This window comes from Citrus sinensis, chromosome 2 (genome assembly GCF_022201045.2).
Source record: "Citrus sinensis cultivar Valencia sweet orange chromosome 2, DVS_A1.0, whole genome shotgun sequence".
Taxonomy (NCBI): Eukaryota; Viridiplantae; Streptophyta; class Magnoliopsida; order Sapindales; family Rutaceae; genus Citrus; species Citrus sinensis.
This window is the reverse complement of record NC_068557.1, coordinates 6,493,554-6,517,290: the sequence shown is the minus strand read 5'-3', so window position 1 is coordinate 6,517,290 and position 23,737 is coordinate 6,493,554. Positions and strand designations below refer to the sequence as shown.

The 23,737-nt window shown below is 33.1% G+C and overlaps 3 protein-coding genes across 3 annotated transcripts; 1 reads left to right on the top strand and 2 right to left on the bottom strand.

Moving 5' to 3' along the window:
• Positions 1-6,837: 6,837 nt before the first annotated feature.
• Positions 6,838-7,401, bottom strand: LOC107175891 (arabinogalactan protein 1-like). The gene has a single exon (XM_015527694.2). The coding sequence runs from the start codon at positions 7,399-7,401 to the stop codon at positions 6,838-6,840; it is 564 nt and encodes a 187-aa protein (XP_015383180.2).
• A 5,131-nt stretch (positions 7,402-12,532) lies between these two features.
• LOC107175892 (classical arabinogalactan protein 6-like) lies at positions 12,533-13,024 on the bottom strand. The gene has a single exon (XM_015527695.2). The coding sequence runs from the start codon at positions 13,022-13,024 to the stop codon at positions 12,533-12,535; it is 492 nt and encodes a 163-aa protein (XP_015383181.2).
• Positions 13,025-14,987: 1,963 nt separating this feature from the next.
• LOC102628965 (mitochondrial inner membrane protease ATP23) lies at positions 14,988-17,499 on the top strand. The gene is made up of 5 exons (XM_006470129.3): positions 14,988-15,210; positions 15,580-15,701; positions 16,177-16,314; positions 16,426-16,509; positions 17,075-17,499. Exons 1-5 carry the CDS (start codon positions 15,102-15,104, stop codon positions 17,207-17,209), a joined length of 588 nt encoding a protein of 195 aa, XP_006470192.2. The 5' UTR covers positions 14,988-15,101; the 3' UTR covers positions 17,210-17,499.
• The last annotated feature ends 6,238 nt before the right edge of the window (positions 17,500-23,737 follow it).

Here is a 23,737-nt window from a genome sequence, read left to right as displayed (position 1 = left end):
TCATGCAAAGGTTTAGACATCCTATTGATATTAGGGCAGAAATCAAGAACATAATTTAAACTACCAAGAAATCTTTGTAATTGGGTTTTGTCAAGAATTTTGTCTGGGAATTTATCCGCAAACAAAAGTGATCTCTCAATAGGGGTAATAGTGCCTTTGGAAATATGGTGACCAAGGAACCTGACTTTTGTTTGAAATAATGAAATCTTTGTACTTGAAAGAGCCAGGCCAGCCTTTTTTGTAACAAGATGAAAAGTCTTTAAATGTTTGAAGTGTTGATCAATACTTTGAGAAAAAATCAACACATCATCAATATAAACAATACAAAACTCGGAGTAGGGGTTATAAATGTCATTCATGATTCTTTGAAATTCCGAGGGTGCATTCTTCAAACCAAAGGGCATAACAGTCCATTCGTACTGTCCAAATGGAACAGTAAAAGCAGTTTTATAACGGTCTTTTGGATGAATTTGAATTTGCCAAAAACCAGACTTCATGTCAAATTTTGAAAAAATAAGAGCAGAACACAATTTTTGGAGCAAATCCTTTTTATTAGGTATGGGGTACCTAATCCATTTTAAGGCTTTATTTAAGGGCTTATAATTTATCACAAGTCTAGGAACGCCTCTTTCAATTTCAGAATTTTTGTTGACATAAAAAGCGGCACAAGACCAAGGTGATCTTGATTTTACAATAAGTCCTTTATTTTCAAGATCATTAATCTCATCTTTACAATGTTGTTCCAATTCCATGTTCATTTGGATTGGACGTGCTTTGGTGGGTATTTGTTTTTCATCAAAAGAATTTTCATAAGGCAGATCTACCAAATGTTGTTTCCTTTTCCAAAAAGCAGATGGTAAATCAGCACATATTTCTTTTTCAATGAGGCTTTTGAAATCAAGAATTTTTCTTTGTATAGAATCATTTTGAAGTTGATTCTCAATTCTTTGGAAATTTAAATCTTTTTGTAAGCAAAATAAATCATCCTGTTTGGACTTAAGAATGGCATTAATCTTGTTTTGGTAAACAGAACAAGCTTTGACAATATTCAAATTCCTTGTTTTGGGTTTTTCAATAAACGAGAAAACAAGGTCTTTGGATTTTGCTTTGAAATATATACCATCATAATTGACAGCATACGGGGTTATAAGATTTATAAAAGGGGTTCCTAAAATGATAGCATGGTGTATATCATTTGTAAGAACAAAAGAAGTTTTAAATTCAATTTTATTATTATAAATCGAGGCTTCAACTTTGGAACTAACATTCAATTTTGAATTATTAGCGGCAGAAAGTCTTTCTTTTGTTTTTTCATGAAATCTTTTGGGGACGATATCTTCCCTGATGCAATTTAAATCAGCGCCAGTGTCAAAAAGGGCAATGGCGTCCATAGCAAAATCATCAGAAAAGATGAGAGTGACTTTAATCAAATACTTTCTTGTGGTGATTTGCTTTAAAACAAATAGAAAATCATTGGGCACAGACTCTATGTTTTCTACTTTAATATCCTCACCATCATCAGGATTGGATTCATTGTCTGAATTATCTTGCAATTGTTTTTGTAAAAGAAGTTGGATAGTCTCAGAATCACTTTTTTGTTTTTCTTTTAAATCTCTGATTTCACATTTGATTTCTTTTATCTCTTTCTGAAGATCTTGGATATTAGGAACTGCCTTTTTTGTTTTCTTTTTATCCAAAATTTGAGTAAGATCATAAGAATTCTTCTTAATAATTGGAACCTTAGAAATCTCAGTTGAGGTTCCGGCTTTGTCAGAATCCATGGTTTTCAAAAGTTTATCAAGATATTCTTTTTGAAGATTTGGATCTGAAATATGCTTTACAAGTTCAAGAAAAATTTCTTGGTCTTTAGTCAAAACATTGATTTTCTTTAAATAGGAATCCGAATCAGAATTGCTGCTGCTAGATGCAGAGGTGTCTGAATCAAATAACTCATCAACTTGGAGGGGGTCATTATCTCCCGACATGGAAGACTCAGAGTCTGAGGACTCTATAAGGAGGGGGGCTATTTTGGAAAGGATGTCCTCATTGAGGTCAAGCTCTTGGAGTCTCTTGTTCATTCTGCAAAACTTTGCAGTATGACCTTTCATACCACATTTGAAACAAGTGGCATCTTTGAAGTTGAATGGGGTTTTAGGTTTGGCTTTAAACTCTTTCTTTTTAGAGAAACTATGTTTCTTATAAGGCCTCGAGGGTTTCTTATAAGGAAGTTTTCTAAACTCGTGAAAGGGTTTCCTATGGCTTTTAGATTTGTAATATTTCTTGTAAGGTTTTGTAGAACACTTACCATTACAATCTTTGGAAGTAGAAGCTTTAAAGGGGTCATAATTGAATTGTTTACAAAAACCGCCTAATTCTTGCTTAGATCTCCTAAGCTCCTGCTTCAGACGTTTCTGTAATTTCAAATCTTGACAGATCTTTAAACCTTCTTTATTGACAAAACTGACTAGTTCACCATAAGTGAGCTCGTCATAAGGAATACGATTGTCATAGAGAGCTTTGATGGAATTTCTAACCTTTTCTCCCAATAGGGTAGGTAAACCTGCAAGGAATTTTTCCTTCCAAGTTACATGATTTGCATCATCCCTAAGGAAGAGTCTAGTAAAGAAAGTGGTTTTGTATTCTTGGAAATCACTGAGTTTCCTACATCTTAAGTTGTGTAGTAACTCGGCGTTTTTGTCTCTAAGGTGAGAAGGGTCACCTATGAAGTGAAGGGAAATGGTTAAAATCAGGGTAGCAACTGCATCCTGAATAGGGTTATTAAACTCATCAAGAATGGGAGCACCATTCTCATCAGTTTGGATGGCATTAAAGATGTCTAATTGCTGCAATTTAGTGAGAAGATGATCCCACCATCCTTTGAGTTGACCAGTAAAACCGGCAATTAGGATTTCTGCAATGGCTTTGTCAGAAGTTCCTGATTGGGTTTTATAGGCATTGGCTGCCATGGTCATTTGCTGCAATACACCTAGAATGTTGTATTCAGACATTCCATCTATATTCCACTCATAGACAGAGGATGCATTATAACGAGCTTGATTTAATGCACTAGGCCTGTTGTCTATAGTTAAATCAGGTGGAGATTTAGAAGTAGGGATAGCAAGTTCCCAATGGATTTTATTGGCTTTAGAAATTGGTTCATCAATAAAGGCTTCTAAGTCAGAAGAGGCAATAGAAGTTTGGTCATCTTTTTCTAATACTCCAATCTTGCTAGATTGAGGAGTATCAAGGGCAATCTGAACTTTGCTAGATGAGGAAGAAGCAGCCTCTATCCTATCTAGTTGTTCTCTGATGGCTTTTGCAAAATCCGATTTTGATTCATGGACAAGCTTTTGGCTAGTTTTCGAAACCTGGAAGGGTTTGAAAATAGGTTCCTTAAGCTTTTTATCAGAATCTGATTTTGAAGGGATAGGCTTTTGACTAGGAGAAACAGATATGGTTGACTGTTGAAATTGGTTTTCTATTCTAGTCAACTGTTTTCCTATAGTATTTAAGTTAGTACTGCAGAAATTATTCTGCTGGATAATACTACTTAAATTACTATCAGTATCATTTGGTTTGGGGATTTTGTAAGGTGAAGCTCTAATTTCTATAGGAGGTTCGCCGTGGTCAACGGTTACACTCCGGAGGGGTGGATGCTCAGAATCGACAGTTCTATTACTATCGGAGAGTTTCCATTCAGTGGTCTTTTTCCTAATAGTAATAGGGTTTGACTCTTTGAAGGGGTAAGCGATGTTGTTATCAGAAGAATATATTTCGAACCAATCAAAAAACAATATATGAACTTTATGAAGATTCACAAATTCATAATAAAATTGTTGGATTTCTTTTCTTTGGTTTAAAAAGTGTTTGAAAAACCAAAGTCTTTTTTCTTTGTTTAAATCAGAATAAAAATCATTATGTAAAAGAGTTTTATCCAATTCAAATTCTTTTTCGATGACATTAATGACATTTTCTGTGACTGCAGAAAATGTAGGGGATGTTGGAGGAGAAGGTTCCTTCTCTTCCTGACTTTGAATATGTTGACTACTAGTGTAGATTGGATGTGGAACACTAGTGGTGTAATCGACTGATCGTATAGAAGTGCTAGGTATATCAGAAGTTGAAAACCTAGGTTGACTTTGAAAAGGAAGATTTATAACAGAGGGTACTTTTGTAAATTTCCTTTCTAATGAAGGAATGCTTGAGCACGAAGCTTTGTCAGAAAATCTGGATGAGGTAGATCTTCTGAAAGACAGTTTGACTTTGCCATCGGAATATTGAGTCACATTTTGCAACTCTGTATTAGGCTCAAGTTGTTTTGGAATCGCTGGTGGAGCGGCTCCTTCAAGAATCCATTCTTCTGGAAGATGGACATCTTTCCATTGAATAGGTTTTGGAATTACAGTGTTGGCTCTAGACAAATCAGTCTGCAAGAGAAGAGTCTCATCTCTCTTTGACTGGAATTTATGTTGTGTACTGAATGCAGTGATCATTGCCTTATACGAGATTTTAAAAATTAAGGCAACTGGGATGGAACCCTCAATCATATTATAATTGTGGGTTTTGATTTGTAAAATCATGCTTTTCAAAATATTTTTGTCTTTAAGTGAAATTGTTATGTTTGGATAACAATCAAATGAAATTGGACCTTTACACAGACTGGATTCGATGCTACTTAGCAAGGAATCATCAAAAGAGATGAATCGCCCATCTCTTAGGACAGCAAGGATAGAAGTGTCCAAGCCTTCTTTGGTTAAGGGTTTTATTCCGACCTGAATAAGACCGATGTGAACATAATTGAAATTCTTTTCTTTTAATTTCTTTAAAGAATGCTCAGAAAACAATTGAATTGTTTCAAAAGGATTTGAAAGGGTTATGTCACGTTCTTCAGTCTTTATAATATAATCACTCTTTAAAAAATCAAGCTTTTTTGTTTTGTAAATCTTTTCTTTAGAAATTTTTGGAAGTTCCCAACAATCAATTGCTTTATCAAAGTTCTCAATAAAGAATTCTTCTGAACTCACAACATGCTTTGACTCACTAGTCTTCCCGGAAGAAGAGCTAGAAAAGGATGATGTTCTACAGTGTATAGGATCCATGAATAGAAACCTATGGTCTATCTATGGTCTTGTCAGAATGGCTACAGGTATGGTTTTACAGCCCTAAACGGATGTCTTTATCCTATGGCGGGACTTACTACCAGTAAGGATTCACCACACAACAAAACTTCAAAATAAAACACAAGTCTTTAAACACAGAACTATAAACTGCTTTACACTATCCTCAACCTGGGTCTGATACCAGAAGGAAATAGGATCGAAGGATGGATGTGCTTTCGTTGGATCTCAGTATTAAGACTTTAAATTAAACAATTATAAAAATTACTATTATTATATATATATATATATAAAAGTCAATGCTTAAAGGATCATAAATTATTTATATTATAATTACTATTATTTTTACTTTAATCTTTTATAAAAATTAATTTCTCTTTGATGCATGTCGTACAAGTCAACTCTTTCCTTGGTTAGGTAACTAAATATATTATTGGAAAATCTGTTGGAAAAATAGTGGACAAGTAGTTAATTTGAAGTAGGACTTTGACTAGGACTTACTTGGTGTAATAAGTGAACAATTTAGGGTGATCCGGATACTCTTCCATGAGTACTTGAAATGGTATATTTGTATGATTAAAATGATGTTTGGATGAATGAGAAACTGATTGTTTATATATGAACATTTATGCATATACCAGTAAGAATATGAGCATAGAGACTCTCTCTTACGCCCGCCCCGTTTAGTTTAACTCAGGTGCACCCGCGTCATGCGTACACAAATTTCAACCCAAACTATGAATTTTTTTTTGGCTCTTAAATTGCTTAGAATTGAAAGCAAAGAATCGTAATAGATAAAAGCTAGTTCTGATTGTAAATTACAATTAAATTTTTGAATTAATTACAAACTTTTGATTATAATATCCTTTTAATTATAATATTTAAGGCAGTCATTATCAAGTCCTTAATGTATGGTTTATTAAGACCAAAATGTTCCCTCTCAATACTGATAAATTGATGACTTTTCTTCATTTTAAAAACACAACCAAAAAAAAAAAAAAAACACAACCACATATAAACGCTATATGTTTTAATGCCCTTGTCATTTTCTCTGTTTGATTTCAAGCACGCTGAAATTTCACTAAGAAACGATTCAAAGGTGTGTTGAAAACACTCGACAGTACGTGGTAAATCTGTTTGAAGAAAATTATTTAATAAAGGCCGAGGGTTATTTCTATAATTTTATATTGTTTATAGTTTTTGTTTAGTTGAATGTTTATTGTAATTTAGCTTTACTGTTTAGCTGTATTTCGACTTTGTTCTACTTAAACTGTTGCATGTTTCGAATAAAAGTCAACATGCATTATACAGGGGAAAGAAAAAAGAAGAGATTAAAAAGAAGAAATAAAATGAATATTCAAGGTTAAAAATAAATTAAGAGGCATTAACTGTCATATATTTCTTCTCCAAAAAAAAAAAAAAAAAACTGTCATTTATTTCATAATTTAAATTGTTAGCGTGCACAATTCATGGAAATATTTTACGTATTGCTCTCTCAGATATATATTTGAATTAACAAGAAGTATGAATAAGACAAAAATAATTAAGGAAATATAAATAAATCAATGGCTTCCTCTCATGTTATTAAATTTTCAACTAACAAGACATGATTACAAGTATGATCGTTTAAATGAACAAAAAACACACATGGAGACAAAAGAATATGAGACTTCGTTCATCTATTTTTTCTGACGCTTGCTAAATTTATAATTTTGCAAGCTTAGAAGAAGAAGAAGAAGAAGCCAGCAACTGCGGCCACAACGGCGACGACAGAGACCTTAAGAGCAGCAGCATCGCCTTGGGCCGGGGCTTGGGCGGGTGTAGCTCCGGTGGGGGCTGCGGCGGCGGCGTCATCAGTGGTTTCAGGGGTTGGTGGGGAGCTGGCTGGGCTGTCATCTGCCTGTGGTGCAGGAGCAGGTGCAGAAGCAGAGTCGTCACTGCTTGATGATGATGATGGAGCCTTAGAAGGAGCCTTTGATGGAGCCTTTGGTGGAGAAGAAGTAGGTGTAGGTGGGGCGGAGACTGGAGGCTGGGTCTGGTCCTGAGGTGGGGAATCGGCAGCTGGAGCCTGAGCAGGTGGTTCCTGGTTCTGTTGGGGTGGTGGGTTATTAGCGGCGGGGGCCTGGGCGGGAGCAGCTTTTGGGGCTTCCTCCTCGGGCTTATTAGGTTGAGCTTGAGCTTCCTCGGGTGCGGCTGCCGGAGGATCCTGTTCTTGATCTTGAGCTGAGACTGATCCTGCCACGGCCAAGAAAATGAGGGCTAGAGCCACAAGTTGACGCGCCATTTTGTTTTAATTTATTTTTTTGGAGTGATTTTTGTTTTGATTTTGTAATAAAATGAAAGTGAAATAAAGATGATTCTAAAGAATGCAGTAGTTCTCTAATAGATAGAGAATTACTGCAAAGTCAAAGAATGATGTAACGGGAGGTGAGGGGAAGTAAATTTATAGTGTTTGAGTGGAAGGAAAATTGGGGAAAGCAAGAGAGAAAATGAAGGAACTAAAGACAGTTGTTTGTTAATCACGAGATATTTGCATTGGCTTGACCGATTCAAGAGGTGATTCAGATACCGAAATAGATGTTATTGTTAGAGAGAGTGTGGCATATTGTTAGAATAGAATGTTTACAAACAAGGGACTACTTCAATTGCATTTTTAGGCTTTTTTTTTTTTAATTCAAATCTTTTAGATTTTAGGGTTTGCCGAATCTTTTAGATTTTAGGGTTTGCCGAATAAGTAAATAGTTTATAACACAATTTCTTAAAAGGTGAGGTTATTTATTTATTTTTTGTTTTGGAAATTTACAAAAATAACTTAAGAATTTTAGGGTCTTCAGTCAATTAAACTTTTTCTACCCTATGGAGCCAATTTCAACATTTTTAGACATCAATACCCTTGTCATTCCATAACCTAAAAAACTCCTCTCTTCTCTCCCAAATCTAGCAGCACGGTCTTGGCTTTTCTGACAACAATTAATGGTAGTTGGATGGGTGTTTAACGGCAGCTTCATCTCTAGCATCATGCGGCTGTATTTTTGGCACTTAAACAACAGTTAGACGGGTGATTAACGACAGCTTCATCTCCCAAAGCAATTTTTTTTTTTGTTTCATTAAGATTGGACTGTCATTTGAATGTAATTAAGTGTATATTTTATTATAGGTGAGTGTTAGTTAATTTTCTATGAATTTTGAAAAGTATTTAATGAGATTATGATTTGAAAAAAAGGGCATGTGAGATGTTTGTTGAAATACCTATTGGATTTCATTATTTCATTTTTGATACATTGTGTTGTGGGTTGATTGTGGCTTAGTGCGAATCCATGTTTGGCAAAGCAGAGCAAGTGATTTTGGGCACAGTCTATCAAAAATGACATAACAAAGTTTAATAAGCATTTCAACAAACATCTCATACGCTATTTTTTTCAAATTATAATCTCATTAAATACTTTTCAAAATTCATAGGAAATTAACCCTAATACTCATCTATCATGAAATATACATTTAATTACATTCAAATGACCGTCCAATCTAAATGAAACAAAAAAAAAAAAAAACTACCTTTCGGAGATGAAGCCGTTGTCAATTGCTCGTCCAACTACCGTCTAAATGCCAGAAATACAGTGGCATGATTCTAGAGACGAAGCTTCTGTCTAACGCTCATCCAACTACCATCGATTGTTGCCAGAAAAGTCGAGACCATGTTGTTGGATTTGGGAGTGAAGAGAATGTTTAGTTTTTTGAGTTTTGGAGTGATAAGGGTATTGTTGTCCAAAAAATGTTGAAATTGGCTACATAGATAGAAAATGTTTAACTGGCTAATTTTGTAAATTTTCCATTTATTTTAATTGCCTAGTATTCACTAACATGATTACGTTTATAGACCCCCAAAGAAAAATGAAAATCTCTTGAGGAAAATGAACAAAAATCCTACATAAACTAATGACAGATTTCAGGGTCCTCTTAGATAATGAAAATTGCTTAAACAATTGAGAAGCAAAATCAAGTTAAAAAGGAATTTTATTCGTTAGATCATTTAGGACATATATATAGTATTATGTAAGAGTACTTTATTTCATTGCTCTTCTAGACAAAAATTAGTCTAAGTAGTACTATTAAATGGCCAATAAATTAATTTAATGTCCATGGGTGATCAATTTCTCATTTTGCCTTTCCAGTGATTCATTATATATCGACATGTTAATAAGGTACTAATAATGGCGCAACACCAATATCTAATGAATAACACGGTGGAGGATAGTGATGTAACCTAACCACAATATTTATTCATTGCAAAATTTAATAATTAAATTGCGTTATTTGCACCTAGGGATGGCAAAATCCGAGTCCGGGTGTGGGTTCAGCCTTTCCGGATCTGGACCCGGACGAATATTTTTCTATACCGGACCCGGATATAACCCGCATTTTTCCACTCCGGGTTTCCAGATTGCGGGTTTCCAACCCGAATTGATGAATCTAATTTACAAAAAAAAAACAAAATTCAATTGACAAATCAAATGGAAATTCAAATCTAGGATTTCAGTAAATTAAATACAAATCCATGGCCTAAACAAACCAAATACAAATCAGCTTGGTTTGAACCCTGCAGGAACTCACGATTCGACATTCACGAACTTGAAGGATTGGCACCTAGTGAGACAACGAACGGTGAAGGCAAGCTCTTTACTTCTAATTGTATCAGAGCTAGTTATTGTTCGTGACAGTGGCTGATACAAGTGACGACGGCGATGATTTGATGATGAACAGCCGCGACGCGAAGGTGGGCAAGACGCCAAGATGAACAGCTGCGATGCAAAGGTGGGCAAGACGCCAAGACAAGCTGATGATGATGATGAACAACCGCGAAGGTGGGCAAGTGAGTGTGACGACGACGACGATTTGATTTGATTTGATTTGATGAAGACGAGCTGAAGAGGGAAAGGAAATGTGTTTACTGCGGCTGTGATTGTAAATGAATGAAGCCCTAGGGCACCTTTGCCTTTGGGTTCTTTTTTTTTCTATTTATATTAAAAATATTTTTTAAAAAATTAGTATTAAAATTAATAAATATCTGGATCCAGGTTCCGGACATACGGGTTCGCCTAAAACCGGAACCGGACCAGGACATGTGCAGGTTTCTAAAATGAGTTCCGGATTCCGCATTTTTATACATCCGGGTTTATCCGGGTCCAGAAAAATTTGTCATCCTATTTGCACCCTTAAGTTTCCTCGTTCTACGTACAAACTTGATCTCATTGAACTCATAACTAAAAATTAAAAGTTATATTTTTTGCTTCATCTTAGGTTTTGAGAGGTGAAGTTATTTGCACCTTAAAGTATTAATTAAATGCTTGTTTACTCTAAAAATTCCCTTCGGCAAACATTAAAAAAAAATCAAATTATACTTTGAAAGGTTTTTTTTTTATATACTTTTCATGGGTTTTCTTGACCATTTTGATCAAATATATATAGATATATACGCTTAGTGTAAAAAGATGTAACGCAAAAAGTGACCTTATTATAACAAAATTTTCATTTACTCTTTTAACTCATCTTATAGAAAACTACATTTGCAAGGCATGCAAGTCTCCAATATGCAAATTCTAATTTATACAAGTTTTTGTCTTACCTTTTATCGTACCTACAAGCGTCTGTTGTACGCAGTGGCGGACCTTGACCAGGCTACTGTCCAGAAAAAAAAGTCATTTAAATCCCTTATATTTTGATTAATTTTATATATGGATAGAATTTTTATTTTATTTTCATTCAGTTACCCTTATGTTTTATCAATTCCATATAATAATAGAGCTTTTATTTTATTTTTAAATATGTCCCTAATTTAATTGTATTATTTTTCCTATTGAAATTGGTGACTATTTTATAAAATGATTAAATTATATATTTATTGAATAGATTGAAAACATTAGGGGTCTAAAATGCTATTACTGCTTTAATCTATTTCTAAAAAATTCTAATTAAAAAAAAGTATTTCAATGTAATATAATATCGTCACTCGTATTACTTGAAAAAACCATATAGTAACAATTATCAACATTTTCATAAACTTTTTATGTAAATTTTGGTATTTTATTTACTAGTTACTTTAACTAAGAGAACAAGTTAGAAAATAAAATTTGAGTCTTTTGAGTAGTTTTTTATAGAAGAATTATCAACATCTAGTTTTTCAAAGTGAGTCAGAGTGCCTGACAAATAAATAACAACACGCAAATACATTTTTGTTGGGTTGAATTTAGTTTATTATTTAAAACTTTGACCAATAATATTTTTATAATATAAAAAGATGAATAAATTTTAATTGTTTAATTTCTTTAAGCCTCGTAGTTAAGTATTTTTCAAACATAAAGGTTCTACTTGCAAATTTTAATTGATTATAATTACATGTGTTGATTTAATTTAACTAGAAATTCTTAAATGATTTATTAATTCTTATATAATTAGGTGTGAGTATATGTTGCAATGTCAGATTTGGTAATTGAAAAATAGTGTTTGTATATTTGAATTGTCTTTTATTTTCTACTCTTTTTCTATAATTATTTTTATCTAGAGTCTATTTATATGGTTTTTCTACTAATGAATGTTCATGCTTACTTTAAAATATAAAATTTTTAGTTTAACTTGGGTAATATAAAGTGTTGGGTTCACCCTTGATTGTACACCCTATTTGTATTGCAAAGGACTATTGGGTGGAAACATAATCACTAACTGTATAAATAGCATCAAAAAATTTAGAGGTCCAACCAAAAAAAAAAAAAATTAGATACGGGGACAAAACTTATGATAAGGCACCTCTAGATTGGGAATAATTGGTTTGTATTATTGCGCATTTGAATTGGAAGAATGCCCTTGTTTTGTTGATTATATTTTATCTTGTTCCGAGTGGTTCCTTCAGTGAAATTCTTGAAGACGCGTTTGGAGAAAATCAGCAGGTTATGGACATATCAATATCGATGTGTGCCTGTTAGCTCATAATAATATTTATGGACATATTATATTTGGGATTGAGGCCTTGATTGAATTGAGTTAAATTGGATTGGCTTTGATTCTCTTTGAAGATAAAAAGTTAAATATTGAGATAGGTAGTATATTATTACACTAAACGTCGTATATATTTGAGGATTTTTAATTTCCCCCCTCTTGTAGTTCAATTGAGGAGTGGAATAATATTCATAAATGAGTCCTTCAAATTAAAAATGGCAATCAAAAAGAAAACCAGGGGCTTGTGAATGGCTTAAGACCCTCTAATTAATTAATGCATGCAGCTTGGCAATAGCACAAAATTAAGTACTTCTGTTCTAAATCAGCTAAACCCGTGTTGTCAAGACACACAAAAGCATAAGAAGAACAAGAAGATCACTTTGTTCATATCTCTTTCTGATATGCTTAATTGCTTTTGGTCAAGCTCAGAAGAGGAAGAAGCCAGCAACTGCAGCCACACCAGCGACGGCAGAGACCTTGAGAGCAGCAGCGGATGATGCTGGAGCTGGGGCGGTAGCGGCAGCTCCTGGGCTGCTGGCAGCATCAGTGGTTTCAGGGGTTGGTGGGGAGCTGGAATCATCAGCCTTTGGTGCAGCAGCAGGAGTAGAAGAAGCGGTCTCAGCCGAAGGGCCTTGTGCTGGAGCCTTAGAAGAAGCGGCAGGTGCTTGGCCCTGAGGGGGAGGGTTGTTATTGGCCGGGGCCTGGGAGGGAGCAGCAGGTTGTTGTTGCTGTTGTGGTGGGTTGGCTCCTTCAGCTGGGGGTGCCTGGCCGGGAGCTGAAGCACCTTGCTGTGGAGCCGCCGCTGCGTTACCGTTAGGGCCACCGGGCGGTGTGCCTGGTGGAGGATTAGGTGCCTGAGCTGAGACTCCTGCCACAGCCATGAAAACTAGGGCGAGTGCAACAAGTTGACGTGCCATTATTTTTCTTAATTTCCTGTTTTTCTTTATCTCCTTATTTATAAAGAAACTGAGAGAGAGATAACCGGGGATTCCAAAGAAAGCAGTAATTCTCTACGATAGAGAAATACTGCAAAGCAAAAGAATGAGGGAAAATGGATAAAATGCTGAGGCAATATATAGTGTTTGAGTCGGGGGAAGTTAGGTTTTGGTTTGTTTTGGTTTTCCTAAGATGGCTTGCTAATGTCTTGGTTGTTAGCTTTGGCTTGACCTATTAATGCGGGTGATTCACAAACCGAACGAGTTGATTGGTTCTATACTTGTGTTGTTAGAAAGACTAAATCTCTATCTCCCTATATATGGCATTTGTAATTAGAAGGTGAGCACGTGGAGATTCACTCAAATTTTATCAGAATTTAGTCAGCATTTTATACATATACTAGTGCTCATTTTCTTATATATACTAAAGATTATAAACTATCTAACAGGTGGTACTCCCTTAATTAGCTTAATTAATTAATGTCGGAAAATATATTCTATACACTCTTATAGAATAGAACATAAAATGTCTAATGGGTAAGAAGTGACTAGTGAGAGTGTAAAGTTGCCGTAAAAATAAATGTCTCAAATTTGAATAGAACATAAGCCATTATGTTATCTTTCTAATTTTTATTTCGATGAATAACTGCATGCTGATAACATAGATTTATATTCGCCAATGGGCTCGTTGCCCATTAGCAACCCATGCGCCCAATACTGGGACTTGACTCCCCTCTTATATTATGCTGCGTTTACTTTTTGGATTGAAGTGAGAATCCTGAGAAGTGGGAATCCTTGGATTAGGAGTGTGGAGTGGGAGTGAGAGTATGGTGTTTACTTAGACTAAATGAAAGTATGGATTGTCAATCAGAATTCTAATTATTTGTTTACTTTGTCTTGGATTGGGAGTAAATTATTTTAAATTACAATTTTATCCTTATGTACAGAATTATAATTTGTAATTAAAAAATTAATAAAAAATATATTTGGAAAATAAAATAAATATTTTATTATATTTATAAATTAATAATAATTACTAATATTCTTAATTATGTAAATCATAATTTTTTATTAATTTTAATTTAAATTATGTGAATAAAAATTATTAATAATAGCAACACAAATGAAATATTATTATTGATAATATAGTACAAAATTAATATTTTTTTAGAATAAAATATTTATTATTATTAATTAAATAAATAATTAATAGTTATTAAAATTAATGTTTAATATTATTAATTTAAATATAATATTTATTTATTTTTATTTTATTAAATTTAATAAATAAATATGATATAATTATTATTTTTAATAAATATGATATTATTTATTTTATTAAATATTATTTATTTATTTATTTTTATAAGGATAAAATGGGAAGAGGGGGAGTGGATTCCCACTCCCACCTCCCCCCATGGGAGTGGGAATCCCACTCCCCACTCCAAAATTGGGTGGGACCCACGGATTCCCACTCACACTCCCCCCTTTTTAAAGATAAGTAAACAATGGAGTGGGAAGAATCCACACTCCATACTCCCACTCCAGAAAGTAAACACTACATAACAGTTTTCTTATCTCTCCGCATTTGAGGTAGAATAGTCTAAATAGATCTTTCTTCAATATTAAGTGAGGATCAACCTTCAGGCTATGCCATAATAAGAATATTAAATAGAGTTTCAAACGATTTCTGATTGTAAATATTAGTAGAGCTCTGACTATAATATATTAGTATATAAAAAAAAACGTAGATTTGTATTCAGATTAGAGTAATAATGAGTAAGAGTTGGTATTTAGTGGGTGATTTTTTATTTTTTCCTGCATCCAAACATTTTTAAAACTTGTATCTTTAATTTGAAAATCATGGAACATTAGGGACCCAGGTATTTTTTGCCAGTGCGAAATGAATTAAAATTCCTCGGCCCTCACAAACGAAGCCCGGCGAAAATATCCGATATAAAAACAAAAGCTAAAAAGCCACAACGAAAGCCAGCGTTTTAATAAAACCCAAACCGATTCCATTTACCCGCCTTTTCCGTGGGGCAGGCGAGTCAGAGAAATGTCAGAGGAACCCGCCCCGAAATCCATACCCGAGAGCTCCTCCTCCGCCGTCAACGGCGGGAGAACCATAGAGGAGTGCCAAGACATGATTCAAAGAAGCCTCAGAAGTAATTATTTACTCCCAAATATCTTTTTTCTCTCTATATTTCATTTAATTATCAATAAATCTTGTAAGGGTTTTAGAGTTTCTTAATCTCATTCTTTGCTTTTCCTCTTTTTATTGCAATGATTTGAATAGTAATCCAAGTTCCCGAAGATATATGAGGGTTTTTCGAACTTTTTTTTTTCTTTTAAACATTTGAGTACTTTTAAATTTTTACCAGGGTTTGTAGTTTTAAGATTTTGGATTTAGGGTTCGCAGCATTTCTCAGTGAGTTAATGGATATTTTTGGGTTCTGTATTCTTGCCTGGTTGAATTAGAAATGAAAATCATTTGTTGAATTTTTTTTTTTTTTGCCTTTTCTTCTTCCGACTAGATCCTACGGTGAAATTCTTGAGGCAGCATTTGGAGAAAGCTGGGTGCGGATTTGGTGACAAGTTCATTAAAGCTGTACATTGTAATAAGAAGATTGCTGGTGGCTATGTTCGCGGTGAAGGGGTATTTTATATATATATATATATATATATATATTTATGTTACCTTCTTAGTCTTCAGGATTGCTTTTGATTTATATTGCCGTGTAGCAACTTATTTTCGTGTATTGAAGTTTTAACGCATAAAAAAAGTTTATTCTTTTATGGAGTTGACTTTTAAATTTGTTTACCGGGTTGAGGCTTAGCTTGAGGTCAGGATTGGCTTTGATTCTCTTGGTTGGTTTGTAATTGTAGAGCATAAACATATTTAGTATTCCATGTAGATCAAAGCTTCTTTATAGTTGATAAATCAATTAGATTCTTTTGCTTTTTCTTTTTTCTTTTTTGTGGATTTCTTCGATCTATGCATGATATAAACTTTAATTTAACCTCTGTTGTGTAACAAACAAGTGACCTGCATTTATTATCCTTTCTTAACAGATGAGTTAATGATAGTCTAATGCTCTGTGTACATTTTAATTTGTGTGCTTGTGATTTAGATTTTGGTTTGTAGTAATCACATGAACATCCAAGATGATGTCAACCAAGTAATTATACATGAGCTAATTCACGCATATGATGAATGCCGGGCTGCAAACTTGGATTGGTCTAATTGCGCTCATCATGCCTGTAGTGAGGTGAGCACATGTTGCATCTTAGTGGAATTTTATTTTTGTTTTCAAATTTTTCTTTCATTTTTGATGTTTTGGTTTTTATTAATTTATTTATCTGTAAACCATGTTAAACAGATTCGTGCTGGTCATCTAAGTGGTGATTGTCACTACAAACGGGAATTACTGCGGGGTTACATGAAGATAAGAGGCCATGAACAGGTGAGTTTCCTTTCTGTAGAAAGACTTTAGTTAAAAGTGTTGAAATGCTGACAGAGATACACCTAGTGACTTATAACATGTGCTGGAGCCAACAAATATTCAAATCTTTTCTGATATAAGCCTGCACTTCACTAAAAAATTAATGAATATAAGCTATAGTCCCTTTATTAACAATAGTCTATTCATGTTTCTAATTTCCTTGCACATTTGGATGTAATTACAAGAGAAAGAAAGTTCAACATTTAGAGTTCTTAGTGCAACAGTGAAGGAATTTATCAATTTAATGATTAAAATTTCCAGTTTTACCATATGCCTACAATGCCATCATGGATTAGTCTTTAAAGAACTATAAGTGACCTATTTTTGTCACTGAATGCTTCAATTGGAAGTACTTATGTTTTGAATGTTAGTCTAATTCAAATTCCATTCCTCAAAAACCTTATATCTTGAGAGAAGGGGGGTGGGGGGGAGTGTTTGGCAGGAGTATGGGTTTTCTTCTACATTGTTTTAGAAGTTTATTCAAAATAAGTAAAATTATATATGGTTTCTGCTCTGATATTCACAGGATTGTGTGAGAAGAAGAGTCATGAAATCGGTGATTGCTAACCCTTACTGCTCTGCGGGAGCAGCAAAGGATGCCATGGAAGCTGTCTGGGATGTCTGTTACAATGATACACAACCCTTTGATAGAGCACCTTGAAGCATGTTTACAGCCAATGCCAAACTAGCTGGTGCTCAATCCAGTTGTATCCAAGAAAATGATTGCTTTTTGCAGCAAGGAGTATGCTCAGATTTTTGAGTTTCATTTGATAGAATTCAAGAAGAGGATTCATTTACTTCATAAATTCTCATTGTTTTTCCTTCATTGAGATAATTGATTAATCAGAGATTCAGGATATTGCCATTTTTGTATCTTATACCAATGTACAACAGTGATCAATGTTATTATTGAGGTAACATTAAAGAAATAATAGAAATCCATTGCTTTCACTTTCTTCAAAAGTTCCGTGTATGAGTAGTGCTAGGATATTGTAGATGGGTCTTTCAATCTTTTTCACTGTTTGTGGATTTAATGATGATTTTATCGTTCAAGTCATTTGATATTATTGGCTGCTTAGCAAATATATTGTATTCATTGCAGTTCCTTTTCTTTATTTTGGTAAATTTGTAAATTGATTTCTGCTTGAGATTCTTGAGTATGTCTTGAATTATTTAGTTTGCAAGAATATGTTTTGAATGTACAAGGAATAGGTATTATGGCAAGGGAATCATGTTTTTAAGAGTTAGCTGGCCAAAGAGTTGGATCTGATTTGTGGCATGTGAACAAATTCAAGTTTTCAGCTTCGAGCACCACCAACTTCACAGAATTTCTCTGGCATTTGACAGAGTGGTAGCCATCGGGCAAACCACCATCTGGAGGGCACAGAACAGTTTTAATCATCAGGCTTTGGATGGCTGCCTGCTTCTGCCTGGTCTGCACTTTCCTGATAGTCAAATAGGTGTAGGATGGATGGTTTTGAAGATTGTGGACCACGTGGCGGCGGCTAGACGACTACTTTGTTCCTTTTTTCATTTTTGAAAATTAGACACTAATAGTCCTAGAAAGAACAAAAGAAGCTCCAGGCATGTTCTGCACATGAATCGACAATATTCTTTATTTACAGCATCTGTGTTAGCTAGATTGACCTATAAATGTATATTGTATATTCACTATTTAGATAAACTTTCTTGCTAGAGTGGACCCATCTTTGATATTTATCCACTAGATAATTGGTTTCAAGTATTTTGCAGTGGTAAGTGTTTGTGTGTGTGTGTGTGTGTGTGTGTATGCACAGCAAACAGAAAGAGTTGGGGAAGAAAAGATTATGGAGAAGAATTAATAACATGAAGGCAGTGCCAGTGCTGGTGTGTAAAACGATCTTTTGCCTGTGTTTACTAAGTCAGCTTGAAATATGTGCTGCTAGACCACAATTGCCAGGTAGGAAGGAGCCTGATTTTGCATGGTAATTAACGATCATGCATGAATTTAGGCTGCCGACTGCTTACCTTTTTGTCTGCAGAGAAAATGGAAGGAAGAGATGGGCATGGGCAAGAGTCGGTGCTGCAGTGGTCGACTGAGGATTATTCTCTGCCACGCCGGAGACGACCTGTGCACAATAAGTTGGTTCCCTAACCCCAAGTGATGTCCTTAGCTCTTATGTTTTCAAGTAGTGTTTGTAATTGTAGTGAGATGTTGGCTTAGCTTTTGATAGGTTTGGACTATGGCTGATGGAGAAATCTTGCGTGTACAGTAAGGGAAATTCTGGATACTTAGGATCTCGGTTATGGCAATCAGCTTCCTAAATATTTACTTTCTGGACTAATGCTCGCTTCTTTATGCTAATCCAATCAAGGATTTACTACATACAATAAAAGATGAATGCAAGACAGGTGTGAACCTTAATGTTTCGGGTTCAGTTTTGTGAAGGACTAGAGGCAGTGGGTGGAAACTAAGTTCACTGATGTACGATTTAGAAATGATTGTGCATGTATAAAGTTAATTTGCATTAAATAGAACCCATCTTATGAACAATTTTTTGTTCTGATTAATTTTTGAGGCTACCCATCTGGTGGTTTGACTGGTTGACTAAGAGGTGCCTAAAGAGGAAAACACATGCTACTTGTGTATATGTTTAGAGAGCCACGCTAATTTGAAAAATAGGAGAAAATTATGGTGCAATGGTGGTATCGTGCCACCGTTGCACTCAGTCGTTGGATTTTAATGGATCATCCATTCAATTAGATCCAACGGCTAGATGCAACGGTAGCACGGTACCACTGTTGCACCGTAGTCAGACTCTGAAAAATAACATTAGCTGTTATTGCACGTAAATTGTAGTAGTATTATCCTGATAAATCAATTATCTCAATGAAGATAAATAATGAGAATTTATGAAGTAAAATGGTATATGAATATTGTCTTGATTTCTATCAAATGAAACTCAAAAGCCTGAGCATACTCCTTGCTTCGGAAGCCATCGTCTTCCTGTACATAACTTGATCAAGAAGCACCAGCTGGTTTGACACATGTTTCGAGGAGATCTGTCAAAGGGTTTTGATGATAATAACCTTATTTTATTTTTTACACAATAATTGATTTTCATTATTTTTATGTAAAATGTTAACAACATTATGGCAAGACTTTATCTTCCTAGTCACCGACTCAACATCAAATACGAGATACATTAAAACAAAATGCATATAATCATTCGTCAAAGACCATGGATATGGATTGAAAAATCCCACAATTTTTGGCACTCTTGATCTTGCTAATTGACAATGCAATTGTTAAAATCAAAGGCAAATAGTAACAAAAGGTCCAAAGGTTTACATTAACTTCACACACCTAATTAATGGAATTAAAGTTTACAGTCTAGAGAACATGTAAACATTGTTCTATTTTCTACCAGAGGTAAAAAAATACGATATATTAATTCTTCATTTGAATCTAATACAATTCTTATTCTTGAATGATTGAATCGACAGGAATATTCATCTAAAAAATAATCCTCTATTCGTGACAGGATTCAAACTCAAGTAATTATCTAAAGAAGGGTCCGCCTACGTTACAGGTAGTGTAACGTACACTCAACTTGTGAAATTTCATCTAGCCCCTTATATTTTTTGTTATTTATATTTTATTCGTGAATATTAAAATTTTTTTGAAATGTACAATTTCGTTTAACCCCTTATACACTCAATTTTATTTTATTAAAACCCTAGAGTATGAATTCGCCCCTATAATATTAAATTCTCAAAATAACCTCTATTTAATTAAAAATATAATTATTGTTAAATGAATTATAATTATAATTATTATTTTATTATAATCATAAATATTTTTTAATAGATTATTGTTATTATTAATAACAAGAATAAAAAGCATTATAATTAATCTATTAACAATAATTAATAATATTTTTTTATTAAATTGTTAATAATAATAATAATAATAATCAATGATAATTAATATATTTATGATTATAATAAAATATGAAAGGAGAGCGGAGACTTTTATTTTGAATAAACTAGTTCCGATTAACATATTTATGATTATAATAATATTTTTTGAGTTGTTTGGGCAAGGGGGTCTCATGCGTGTGTGGACTTTTAGGCTGCCAGGAGAGCGGAGGCTGGAAAAATACCTTGCGTTTAGATAGTGACTTGTGTGTGAGTAATAACAATTTTTATTATAAAAATAAGTTTTATACCAAATATTAAAAAAATCTAGATAATCATTAATTATTATTATTATTAACAATTTAATAAAAAATATTATTAATTATTTTTAATAGATTAAGTAATTATAATGCTTTTTATTCTTGTTATTAATAATAACAATAATCTATTAAAAAAATATTTATGATTATAATAAAATAATAATTATAATTATAATTCATTTAACAATAATTATATTTTTAATTAAATAGAGGTTATTTTGAGAATTTAATATTATAGGGGCGAATTCATACTCTAGGCCTAGGGTTTTAATAAAATAAAATTGAGTGTATAAGGGGTTAAACGAAATTGTACATTTCAAAAAAATTTTAATATTCATGAATAAAATATAAATAACAAAAAGTATAAGGGGCTAGATGAAATTTCACAGGTTGAGTGTACGTTACACTACATGTAACTTAGGCGGACCCTCTAAAGAAAGCTATTTGAACGCACTCAATCAAGCTTATAGAGAATTAGAAATAAATTGGTGTTGTTATATATTATTATTTGAATTGCTGATTATGCAGTCAACGGTTTATCTTGCATCGATCAAATGCAATTACAGCACGATTGAGATTATACACTCAGCGAATGGCTCCTGATTTATGTTAAAAGAATTTTTGCCCGTATAGAGGAACAATAAGGATAAGGGGCGCTATAATTGATCGATGGATCACAAGCCATTCGGTAAAGTGTATCATCAATGGCTCCTGATTTATGTTAAAATAAATTTTGCCCCAGCAGGGAGAACGGTATGGACAACGAGCGCTCCACCCGTCAAGCGGGTGGCAGAAGCATCCAACAAGTGCTTGGTAGGGCAACAGCCCAGTGAACCGGGCGGAGCAGTTGATGAAAGCGGAGACAATCAATTTCCCTAAATCACATCCACATTTATTTTTAGCTTATCGGGTTTAGTTGCGTTGGATCAGCTCTAAGGTAGAGTAACCCTTAAAGCTATTGGATGCACTCTGACATAGGGGTGGTCATGGGTTGGTTTGAGTTGGATTTTAAGTTAACCCAAACCAAACCATAAAAATTTGGATCCAACCCAAACTAACCCAAATATTTTTAACCTAAACCAAACCAAACCATTTGGGTTTGGTTTGGGTTTAGTTTGAATTTTATTATCAAAATAATTTTTATTTTAATAAAATTTAATTATATCAAAATTATAATAATTATTAATTATTATTAATTATTAAATTGATATTAAAATATAAAAAAAAATATAGTGGATAAAAATTATAAATTTTACAATAACTTAATCCTTAAATTAAAGAATACTAGAAAATCAAAATAAAGTTTAATCACAAAAATTATTATTTCTCAATAAATAAGAACGTACACTTTAATAATAAACTTTCACAAACATGACATTAACAATCTAATAATAAATTTTGCCACTTGTTATTTATTTAATTATGCAATATTTATTTTTATTTATCGTTTTGGTAATTTTGCGTTATGTTGTTTACTTATATGTTTAATTTTAGGGAGATTGTCAGTTTCCCCCCTACAGTAATCAACATATATTATTTTTCCCCCTTCTACTTTTATAATGGCCAAAAACTCCTCTAATAGTATAAGTTTACAATATTACCCTTATTTTCAACTAATCTTTTATTTATATTTATTCTAAATTAAATAAATCACATGAATAGAAACTAAATAAAAAATAAAGCATTAAAAATAAGAAATATATGTTTTGATATGAACAAAAAAATTAATAATAAATTTTTTTATACTTATTTATTTTGTGAAAATTTTCTTATAATAAATATATAAGAAAATTATTAGTCAAATGATAAAAAAATTATTATAAGAAAACTTGATTGACAAATAAAAATTTATTATAAGATAAATAATAACATATTTTACCTATACTTTTTACATTTAATTTTAAAATGTTACAAAATATTTATTATAAGAAAATGTTCACAAAATAAATAATTACAAGAAAAAATTTTATTATTAATTTTTCTACTCATATCAAAACATATATTCCTTGTTTTAATACTTAATATGGGCATTACATTCAATTATTGACCAAAAATTAGCCGCCATCTAGCATATCGGACCCAGTCCAAGCTGAGTTATTATTGATCATTAGTAGAGTCTCATGTTCTTTCTATGATGATCCTTCCATGTGGGAGGAATTATTTTTGTAAATAAGAAAAAAAATTTATGTTATTTATAACAATATTTATTTAATTTAAATTTATTTTTACTGTTATTTTCATTTTCTAACTGTTGACAATTGATTACACCGTAAAAAATTTAATGGCGGTCTTTCACTTATTTGTGTTCATTTATTTTGTTTTCATTTATTTCATTTGAAAATTTGAGTGTTGGGGTTTTGTCCATAACCATGGGTAAACCATACCCAAACCATAATAAAATGATTTTCTACATAAATCCCATATCTAACCCATTTTAATGATTTACCCAACCCAAACCATTTAATTTGGTTTGAGTTTGGATAAATCCATGGGTTGTGGGTTTATACCCACCCCTACTCTGTCACAATTGTTTCAGATTCAAGTACAGGCATCTAACGGTTTTGGTGGCTGCTCTTTATTTTATTTTATTAGATAAAAATTCCAAGATGATGATGTCTTCTCTCAACCATAAGAGATTTTAATGCTTTTTTTTTGGGAAACTAAAGACTTGACCCGCAACCATATTATTAAAGATTTAGAGTGAAGACCACTTGATCAAAATTATTATTTTTAATTCCAAGAAAAAGTTTTTACAAATGTCCAAAAAAAAAAATGGTTAAAAATCACTCACTTAAATCCAATAATGAGTGGGTTTTGGTATATATATTGAAAATAAGGTCAGTTGTTTCCTTGATAGAAAGTATAGCATGAGGAGATGAACTTGGCCCTTGGGGAGAATGGAGATATTATTAACGAGTAATGATACAGCCACAAACTCTTGTACAAACTTATTTTGTACAAACTGACGT

Bases quoted from the DNA above. Each gene is read 5' to 3' on its own strand.
- LOC107175891 (XM_015527694.2), bottom strand. From the start codon at position 7,401: ATGGCGCGTCAACTTGTGGCTCTAGCCCTCATTTTCTTGGCCGTGGCA.
- LOC107175892 (XM_015527695.2), bottom strand. From the start codon at position 13,024: ATGGCACGTCAACTTGTTGCACTCGCCCTAGTTTTCATGGCTGTGGCA.
- LOC102628965 (XM_006470129.3), top strand. From the start codon at position 15,102: ATGTCAGAGGAACCCGCCCCGAAATCCATACCCGAGAGCTCCTCCTCC. The intron at 16,315-16,425 runs GTGAGCACATGT...CATGTTAAACAG, and splicing joins CTCATCATGCCTGTAGTGAG to ATTCGTGCTGGTCATCTAAG. The intron at 16,510-17,074 runs GTGAGTTTCCTT...TGATATTCACAG, and splicing joins AGATAAGAGGCCATGAACAG to GATTGTGTGAGAAGAAGAGT.